Source organism: Centrocercus urophasianus, unplaced genomic scaffold (assembly GCF_019232065.1).
Source record: "Centrocercus urophasianus isolate 14NV4802_14NV808 unplaced genomic scaffold, USGS_Curo_1.0 seq_1492, whole genome shotgun sequence".
Classification (NCBI taxonomy): domain Eukaryota; kingdom Metazoa; phylum Chordata; class Aves; order Galliformes; family Phasianidae; genus Centrocercus; species Centrocercus urophasianus.
This window is the reverse complement of record NW_024884689.1, coordinates 1-9730: the sequence shown is the minus strand read 5'-3', so window position 1 is coordinate 9730 and position 9730 is coordinate 1. Positions and strand designations below refer to the sequence as shown.

At 62.9% G+C, this 9730-nt stretch overlaps 1 protein-coding gene across 2 annotated transcripts; it reads right to left on the bottom strand.

Annotated features, from left to right (window-relative positions):
* Window positions 1-876: 876 nt before the first annotated feature.
* On the bottom strand, window positions 877-6516 carry SESN2 (sestrin 2). 2 transcript variants are annotated; one of them, XM_042815337.1, is made up of 10 exons: window positions 6321-6516; window positions 4093-4158; window positions 3116-3313; window positions 2695-2877; window positions 2259-2468; window positions 1941-2091; window positions 1739-1854; window positions 1423-1613; window positions 1138-1282; window positions 877-1034 (listed from the first exon to the last, which is right to left on the bottom strand). In XM_042815337.1, the coding sequence occupies exons 1-10, from the start codon at window positions 6396-6398 to the stop codon at window positions 948-950; spliced, it is 1425 nt and encodes a 474-aa protein (XP_042671271.1). In that variant the 5' UTR covers window positions 6399-6516; the 3' UTR covers window positions 877-947. The 2 variants fall into 2 exon arrangements, with proteins under 2 accessions (XP_042671271.1, XP_042671272.1); XM_042815338.1 differs by lacking the exons at window positions 4093-4158; window positions 6321-6516 and adding an exon at window positions 3597-3962.
* Between the last annotated feature and the right edge of the window lie 3214 nt (window positions 6517-9730).

Genomic DNA, 9730 nt, shown 5'->3' with positions numbered 1-9730 from the left:
CCCCCCCCCCCCCCCCCACATTGACATGCTTTGGAGTGATGGGCAGGGAAAGGAGAAGTGCTGCCCTTCTCTTGGCACTGAGCCCCACTGCCCCAAAAGGATGTGGGGTGGGGGGGGGGGCAGCAACCCCCCTTGTCCTCAATACAGGCAGGAGAGCAGAGCTGAGGGAGCAGCGCTGCAGCAGAGCCAAGAGCACCATGCATGGCATAGGGGGAGTTTTGCACTGGGGCGAGGGGGCACCCAATGGGCCCCAACTGCTATGGGGTGCTCAGGGGGAGGTGGGCAATGGGGGTATGGAGATGCAGAAGGAGGGAGCGAAGCCTCACCCCAACAGCAGGCAGGGAGAGATGGCACAGGATGGGTGGATGCAACACAGACACCCCCCCAGTTCCCCATTGCAGTGGCACAGAGCAGGCAGGGGGTGAAAAAAGGCACTGCAGGTGCTGCAGCCCCCACCCCAACCCCTACCCAGGGCCCAGGTTTAAGGCACTTCCAGTCCCCAATTGCAGGGGGCTCAGGCTGAACCCTGGGATGAGGGGGGGGGACGCCAACATGACACCTCTGTGCCTTCAGCCCCCTCCAGTCCACGTGCAGGGGGACATACCTGAGGGTCAGGATGGGGCCGGGAGGGGGGCACAGCAGCATCATTGCTAAAGTCGCTCCAGGAAAAGGGGCTCAGCTCCACGGGGCTCCCCCCAAACAAGGCACACAGCAGCCCCACTTCCACCCACCCCACCAGGACACGGGGGGGTGGGGGGACCCACTCAGAGACCCCCCCTATCCCAGCATAAGGGGCACAAATACCCCATTCCCCCCCTTATCTCTACATCCATAAGGCAGGAGGCAACATCCCAACACACTCCCCCCAGCGTCCCCCCCCCCCCCCCCCCCCCCCCCCCCCCCCCAAGCAGAAGGAGGAGGACTGGGGGGGGGGAATTGGGGAGCTGTCAGGTCATGTAGCGTGTGACAGCACGCAGGGCATACAGCAGGGCAGCCTGCAGCCGGGCCTCCAGCAACAGCAGGTTGACGTGGACCTACAGCAGGACAGCGGGGTCAGCACATGGGGGGGCTCAGCCCCAGAGCCCCAAAAGAGGGGGAAATGAGGGGCGGGGGAGGGAGGGTGGAGGGGAGCAGCACCTTTTCTGAGTGCTTGAAGTGCCTCCAGAACTGTGCATACATCCTCTTGGTGGTCTTTTCAGGGTAGCAAGCCACTGTTTTGATGTACACCTTCAGGCTGCGCTCCAGCAGCTGGTTCACCTCTCCGTAGTCATAGTCATCATAGCTGGGGGCGACGGAGAAGGGAGGGGGACGTCAGCCCTGTGCCGCAGCCCCTACCCATCAGGGCACCCATTTCCAGACCCACATCCCTTCAGCTGAACCCAGGGGCTGCTGCAGGGTTTGGGGAGCAGAGGAGGGACCCACCGGATGCCGAAGACGCAGTGCACGTAATTCCAGATGGCGCGGCGCAGCATGGAGGTGTCGACGCCGCAGTGCATGGCGATGGTGTTGTAGGTCAGGTTGTAAACGACCTGGAACTTCTCGTCCAGCAGCTGCCCCACGTCGGGGTACAGCCGGTTGATGAGGGAGAAGCCGTGGTCCTCCCAGGTGTAATCCTGAAGGGAGAGAGCGCGGGGCAGACGGTCACCCTTCCACCTCTCTGTTACCAGCGCTGCTGCTTTGGCTCCAGCCCGGTCCCAGCCCTCAGCAATGCCCCATCTTTGGGGGGAGCGGGACCCACCTGAGCACGGAAGGTGGGGGGCGCCTGCTCGCCGCGCCGCGTGAAATCCTTGTAGCCAAACTCGGGGTCCTCCACGAAGCACAGCACACCAGACTGCAGGGCATGCTCCGTGACATCTGCAAGGTGCAGCTGTGAGCACCGGCGTGGGGCCGCCCGCAGCCCAGCAACGGGGCCAAAGTCCCCTGCAGGGACCCCCTCCTACCCGATGGGGCCACCAGCAAACTCTCCGTCTTCTCCATCTCGAAGCGCGTGGCCATCTCCTCCTGCGTGACGCCCTCCTCCTCCCTCTGGCTGTCCCGCAGCAGCTGCATCCTCTCCATCAGCGCCTCCACCTCACGCACGGCATCCCTGCCCTGGGGAAAGAAGAGGGGCTCGGTGCCAATGGGGGGCTGCAAACACTGTGCCCCCCCCCCCCAAGCCTTCATACAAGGGGCCAACCCACACCCCATCCCTCAGGGCTTATGGGGGAGACCCCAGCAGGACCCACCCCAGATCGTGGTAATTCCCCCCCATCTCTTACCCCCGAGCACCCCGTGCTGTCCTCAGCTGTGGGGCTGCTGTCGCTGTGGGGTGAGGGGGGTCTGCAGCCGTGCCCCCCATCCTGCCCTGCCTCGGGGTTGATGCCGCAGCCGAAGACGAAGGAGGCAAGAGAGTGGTAATGGGTGAGCAGCACCAGCGCCTGCACCAGCTCTGCCAGCGACCAGCTGTGCTCCCCTGTCTTCAGCAGCGCCTGTGGGGGGAGATGGGGGAGACAACGGGGCTCAGGCTCTGTGCCCCCACATCCCACGGCAGAGGTGGGATGGAATTTGGGACGCATACACCACGTGTTCCCATCCACCGCCCCTTCGGACCCACCCACCCGACTTACGGCCCCTTTTGGGTTAAACCCAAGGAGCAACGTGGCCCCCCGGGCCCCCCATTCCCCCCCCCCCCGACTGCATGTTGGGGTCTCCCACCTCGATGTGCTCCTTGGTGATGAGCCAGGGTCGATGTGCCAGCAGCTTGTTGATCTCGTTCAGGTTCCTGAGCTTCTGGGGGGCGCAGTGCAGCCCCTGCAGCCACGCCGGGTTGCCCCCCGCCTGCAGGAACTCCCCCATGTGCAGCCCCACCAGGTAGGTGCACTGGTGCCGGGCTGCTGCCTGCAGGGACGGCCGGACGATCAGCACCAACCCCAACGCCAGCCTTTGGAGAAGCCACACAGGGACCCCACCACCACCCAGAGGGGTTTCCCTGGGGACAAAGCTCAGACCTGGGGGGTTGGAGCCCTGCATCCCAACATCAGCCCTCTGGCTGTAGAGGAAGCTGGGAACCCCAAAAGCGACCCCAAAGCGGCTTCTGAGGGATGGCACGGCCCACAGCCGGGGGTCCCACGCTCACCATGATGGCGATGTAGTGACGTTTGTGGTAGGGGAGGGGTCCGTCCATGCGCAGCAGGAGGTACTGAGTCTTCCAGAAGCTGCTCAGGTACTGGGGGTGCAGCCCCATCACCATCGTGATGTTGTCCACGCGGCCGGCAGAGACGAAGGCTTCGATCAGCAGCTGCCGCCGACTGCTCTCAATGCCCTCCTGCAGGATCTGCATCCCACAGGCCCTATTTAGGGCTGCTTCCCCCAAAGAACGTTCCTCCCCCATCCCCCATTTAGGGACACTCCCCCCAAAAGATGCCCCCCAGTCCTTATATAGGGCCACTCACCCCAAAGGATCCCTCCACAGCCCCCATTTAAGGCTGTTTCCCCCAAAGGATGCCCTCCCCCGCCCCCATTTACAGATACTCACCCCCAAAAGATGCCCCCCAACCCCATTTAGGGTCTCTCACCCCCAAAGGATGCCCCCCCAGCCCCCATTTAGGGCTGCTCACCCCAAAGGCTGCGCCCAGCCGCCCTCCTGCTGCCCTGAAAGGACACCTCCGGCCGTTCCCACCGCCTGACCCCCCATCCCCATGGGGTGAGCCGGGTTCGGGGGACCCCATGGCAGCCCCACACAGCCTGCTCAGCACCGGGTTGTTTATGCGGTGGGGAGGAGCCGACGCTCACCACCCCCCGCCGGCACGGTGACGAAAGCACAGCCCTATCTCTGCCCGAGGAGGAACCATCTGTGTGCCGGCACCCAGTGCTGCGATAGGGCTGTAGGGATCCCCAGCTTTGGGGTGGGAGGAGGGCACAGTGCACAGCACTCCCCAGTGCTACACAGCGGAGCAGCGGCTGGGCAAGCAGCGACACTCCATCCCAGATCCCACCCCTCTCCAAGCCGGGTACCACCACTAAGAGCCCCCACCCCAATAGGGCCGCGTCCCCTTCACCCATATGGGATGCACCCCCCGTCGATGCTGGCAGCGATGCCCTTTCCCTTCTTACCTCCTCTGCAGGGATGAAGGCGCTGGGCCCCCTCCCCAGCTGCGGGGGCACCGGGATCCCTCTGTCCTACAGGGAGGAAAGAGCAGCGGTGTCAGCCAGCCCTGGCAGTGCTGGGACGGGGGGGTGGGGTGATGTGGGGCCGTCACCGGATGGGTGACTCAGGGTCAGATCTCCCCCCAGCCACGGCCATCACCGACGGGTGTTGCATCAGGCTGATGAAATCACAGCCGGGCGTTGCTGGGAGGTGTGACAGCAGGACGGGGCCAGGAAGAGCAGCAGCCTGCACAGCCGTGTGCCTCAATGGGGAAAAGCAAAATTCAGAGCCCGAGGGGGGGCTGCGGGGGTGCTGGCTGTGTTACACCACCCCACATCCATGCCTGCCTGCACTGTGGGACTGGGAGCCTCACACCCTCCTGTGGGTTCACAGTGCTGGAACACAGGGAGGCAGCAGAGCCTGATCCCCCCATGCACCCCCGCACTGCTGGGCTGCCCCCACAGCCCCCATCTGCACCGGTGGAAGCCATGCACAGCACTGCTGCTGCATTAAGGGAGCACCCCCAGCAACCCCCCGGCGCACGCTCCCATTTCTCCCAGCCCCTCTGTCTGTGGGATGTGGAGCAGCAGTGGGACACCAGGACCAGCCATAGGGTCAAGGCTGTGCTCCACCACCTCTGTGGGGACTCCTGCAACCAGAGGGATGCAGTGGGATCCCTCACACAGCAGATATCCACACCTTGTGGGGCCGGGAAAGGCGGGACGCAGCCCACGCAGAGACCCCACATCCCCTGCCTTGAATGGGATCCCTGCAGCATCGATCGGAGCGAGCGCCTCTCCCAGCAGCGCTCTCCAAAACCACCCCAAAAGCACAGCTGTGCTCCTTCAGCCCATTGGCACAAAGCTCTGCCCCACGCAGCAGCACGTTCACCTGCAGGACACGGCATGGCAGAGGGCTCTCCAGCAGCGCCAGCACCCGCGCGCAGCGCTGCTCTGCCAGCTGTCCCCACAGCACTGCGGGGAGGCGGGGGGCACAGCGCCCATCCCAAATGGGATGACGGGATGGGATTTGGGGGGGTGACACGAGGCGGCCAGGTGGCAGCTGTCAGTGCAGCCACGCGCTCCCAGCGTGATGGGCAGCACGGCCCCACGGGCGCCTCGTGGGCACCCACATTCCCACGGCCCTGAGCGCACGGGGCACTCCTGCCCTGAGTCACGGCGGAAGCAACAGGGGGTGACAGCAGGGTGACAGCAAGGTGACAGCAGGGCCAGGCTCGTGCCATTAGCGCTGAGCACTGCTCTGACTCACAGCAGCCAAACCGGTGGTGAAGGAGCAGCTCAGCGGGCCGCCGAGCAACGGAGAAACCCCATAAAGCAAAGCTGCAGCCCCCAAAACCAGCCGGGACTCGGCGGAGCTCTCCCTGCTGTGACAGCTCAGGGTGACCTTTGGAGGTGCATTTTAATCATTGCTGTAATGTTTTGCTGCGTGAAGCAATTCCTGAGCTTAACCCCTGCTGTGCTGCTGTGGGGCAGCACTGCGTTCTGCAGGTGGGGAAACTGAGGCACGGTGGTGATGCTGCAGCCCTGAAGTGCACAGCCGGGCTGGGGGGGGCAGGGGAGGCTCAGCCCCAAATGGAGCACCAGGGGAAGGATGGAATGCCCCCAGAGCAGTGCCAAGCATTGCCCTGTGCTGCTGCCAGGGCTTGGTCAGGTGTTGGAAAATCGCTCGTGATAAGGAGAGGTTAAACAAACACCCTGCAGAGACCCTCTGAGAACCATCCCACATCTCTGGGTTGGGGGCTCAGCGCAGCCCCACCGATTGCTGCCCCTGCCTACAGACAGAGGCAAGTCCCAAATCGGGGAGATGCAGCAGGAGGGACACCCCAGAACTCCCAGTGCAAACAGCCCTGAGTTCTGTGGGACCTTTCCCAGCCCTTGGAGCGGCCCCAAGCCTCACATGGGACCTGGGGGGCGGCTGCCCTACACCTGTATGGCGACCCAGACCCGCTGGGATGGGGATTGAGCGCTATGGGACTCCGCTCAGGGTCGCACCGCCCTCCCACCCCATGCAGCCCCGGCACAGCGGGGCACCCGCGCACTGCCCGGCACTGGGGCGACGCAAAGAGACGCACCGTGGGGGGGTGGGGGGGCAGGATGGAACGACAACAACCCAAACCCCAAACCTCCGCACGGCCCCGCGGTCGGGCAGTGGGGCAGCGGTGCTCCTTTCTTACCTCCTCGCCCCGCAGAGCCCCGCATCCCAAACGCTCCTCCAGCCCCGGAGGGCAGCATTGCGAACCGGCCACCAGCATGACACCGCGACGGGGACGGCGTGAGAGCGGCTACGGAGCGCTCATAACCACAACGCCGCGTTTCGGGGCCGCTTTCGGGATCGTGGCGCTTTTTGGGGCCGCGGCGCTTCTTAGGGCCGTGGGACCCGGAGCGCTCTTTCATAGAGGGTGTGAATGGGCGCCGGTCACGCCCCCTACCGTCGTCTTCACCAATGGCGTCGCGGGGGTGTGACCGACGCCTGCCCGCCAGCCAATCAGCGATAGGCGCGCGGGGCACGCTGGGAGCTGTAGTTTGTTTTGCTCCTCTCGCAGCCCCTTCCCCTCCCAGCCCCCACCGGACGAGGAGGGCGCGGAACCGCCTGGGATGCGGCGAGGAGCTGCGGGATGAGCCGGAATAATAGCGAGCTAATTAAATAAGAAGAACAAAATAATAGGGCATAATAAAAATAATGGGAGCGACGGCCCCCCGGCAGCCGCAGACAGAAGCGCTGATAACAATCTGGTGCTCCTTGACAGCTCGCACACGGCAAAGTCCAGCAAACAGCTCTCGCTGCACAAACAACTCCGGCTTTGCCTGGTAACAGCCTCCTCCTCCCGCTCCTCCGGGCTCTGCCAATTAGCGGCGGGCGGCCCGGCTCGTTGGCGCCCTGCCGGCTTCGGGAAGGGTGAAATGCAGAGCGGGCAGCGGCTCCGGCGCCCCGCTCCTTTCACGGCGCTTTGGGGTCTGCCTGCAGCCCCGCCGTTTCGGGTGTGGGGTTTGGAGGTGGGAGTCCCTGCGTCTGTCAGCCCCGGTGGCGAGGGGGCAATTTGGGGATCAAATCCTGACGTGGTTCAGCTCTGCTGGGAGCAGCGGCGACTGCTTGGGATGCGATGTAATTAACGGGCTGAGCAATTAGAGGGCTCTGTGGGGCTGGATGCAGCCCGGGGCACTCCCAAGCTCTACCCCAATGATGAACACCTGGAGCTGTGGGTGTCCAAAGTCCTCTTCTGCCCCCAAACTGCCCCATGAGCAGCTGGGATCCCAATCCTCCCCATGCTGGAGATCCCTTCGTTCCCAGCCCTAAATCTGCAGGATGGAAGCAAGGAAGGAAACACAGAGAGAGGCTGCAGCCCTGCGTGACCCCACACTAGAAGCATTTGGGTTTGCCTTATTTTGGAGGGAGGGGCTGCCTCTCCTTCCCCCTTTCCAAAGCCCTGGACACGAATTGGAGCACGCTGGAGCTGTGGGCACACACCAGGCAGGGGCCGGCCGTGCTGCCAAGCATTAAACCCAAAAATATCCCCTCTGAGGGCCACGAGGGCTGCACCAGGAGGCTGCTGAGCCAGCGCTGGGCCGTGCCCCGTGTGTGCTGTGCTGCTGTGCTGCTGTGCTGCTGTGCACTCGCTCAGCAATAAGGAGCTGCACACCATTCCCCATCTGCTCCCCAGCTCCAGGTCAGGCGACCCCAGCCTTCCCTGCAGCCTCAGCATTTTTCCTGTTCTGTTTGTGCTGCTCCTTCCCACGCAGCAGCCGGTGTGGGCCAGCAGCAGCTTCACACCCTCGAGAGCAGCCTGGCACAGTGAGCTGCCCTGTGGGCGCCTCCAGCCCTGCGGGTTTCTCTGGCCCCATCCCAGGGGGTCCTGCTCCTCCCCCAGGACCAGAGCGGCAGCATCCCGAGGGAAAACGCCCGGGGGGTCCCTCACTGCCCACCCCGTGAGCTGCTGTGGAAAACCCAGGCAGGCTTTTGCCCCATTTTGAGCTTGCTAGGAAATAAAATAGCATGGCGTGGCATTAGCTCTGCGCTGGCTGATCCTGCTGCGTTCACTGCGCGGCAGCAGCTCGGCTCCTTGTGGTGCCCGTTGGAAGCAGGGTGGCAATGAGAAGCAGTGTTTTCTCGAGGGGAAACCCAGCGTGGGACTGAGCGCCCCGCTTCCAGAAACACCCATCACGGCTGGCTAATTACACAGGGCCTGAGAATGCCCTGGTTAACAAGATGCTGACTGTACAAGTCTGTTGATTTAGTTTAACAGCGCGCTGTAAGAAAGCTAAACAGGAAGGCGAGCCTGATTGCCCCAGATAAGTCAGCTGAGAGCAAACAGAGGGCGGTGTGGGGTGAGCTGCTGCCCCCTGGGACCCCAAGGACGGGGAGGGCAGAAGTGGGGCTGCCCAGGGAGCAGGGAAATGCTGTGCAGGAGCACCCAGAGGGGAGCTCAGCCAAAGCGCAGCGCTCAGCTCCGCAGCAGCTCTAGGATTCACGCGGGAGCCTTTGGACTCGTGCACGTCCTGGGGCTTCCTTGGGAAGAAGGCAAAGGGCAGCAGAAGGAGAGGCAGAGCAAGGCTGGCGCTCGCCTCCCTGGATCAGGAACAACACAACTTTCTGATGCTTTAAAGGCTGCGAGGAGCCCGAGCCGTGTTTGAAGACACAAACCTGCTGCCCCCAGGGCACGCCACAGAGCCAACGCACCCTGAAAGCCCCAGCAATTAGGCAAGGAGTGGAAGGGAGCGTGTTTGGGGCTAATTACTGGCTGGGGAAGGCAGTTTGCTCCTGCTGCGGGTTCGCTCCTGCTGCAGGTACGTGCTGTCAGGCTGCAGAACTGTTTATTCATTCCTGTGTACAAGTTGCAGATCTTTGCCAAGGGGCTTGCAAGGCTGGAAAGCAGTTTGCTGCAAGTAATCACTTGAAAAACAAACACACAGCACTAATCCTCTTGGTTGGATCTCCAGAAATGCTTTGCAAGAGGTTTTCATCGTGCCCTGAAGTCCCACCTCCAGCTGCACGGATCAGCACTGCTGAAACTGCAGCCCTTGGGCTTTCAGGTCTCTGGGGCAGGAGACTGGGAGCAGCAAAATGCCTGCCCACCTGGAACCGGGCTGAAATGGAGCAGCGCTGCTCCAGAAGTCTCACTTTCGCCCCCGATTTCGGCTGACAGGGATCAGTATGTAATATCTTTTCAAGTGCATTCAACCGCTGTCAAAACCCTCTTTTCCTGAGGCTTTGAAATAGAAATGGAGCGATCACGGCCCCAAATAATAAACACATGTACACAAATGCCCTCCTGCAAGAATCCAAAGTGCTTCAGAAGGAGTGGATGAGTAGCAGTGAGGAGGAAATGAGCACTGGCAGATAAAGGCAGGAGCCACTCAGTGCTCAGCCAGGCATTGCTGGGCTCTGCACACACTGCTGGGCTCTGCACACACTGCTGGGCTCTGCTCACACACTGCTGGGCTCTGCTCACACTGCTGGGCTCTGCACACACTGCTGGGCTCTGCTCACACTGCTGGGCTCTGCTCACACTGCTGGGCTCTGCTCACACACTGCTGGGCTCTGCACACATTGCTGGGCTCTGCACACACTGCTGGGCTCTGCTCACAC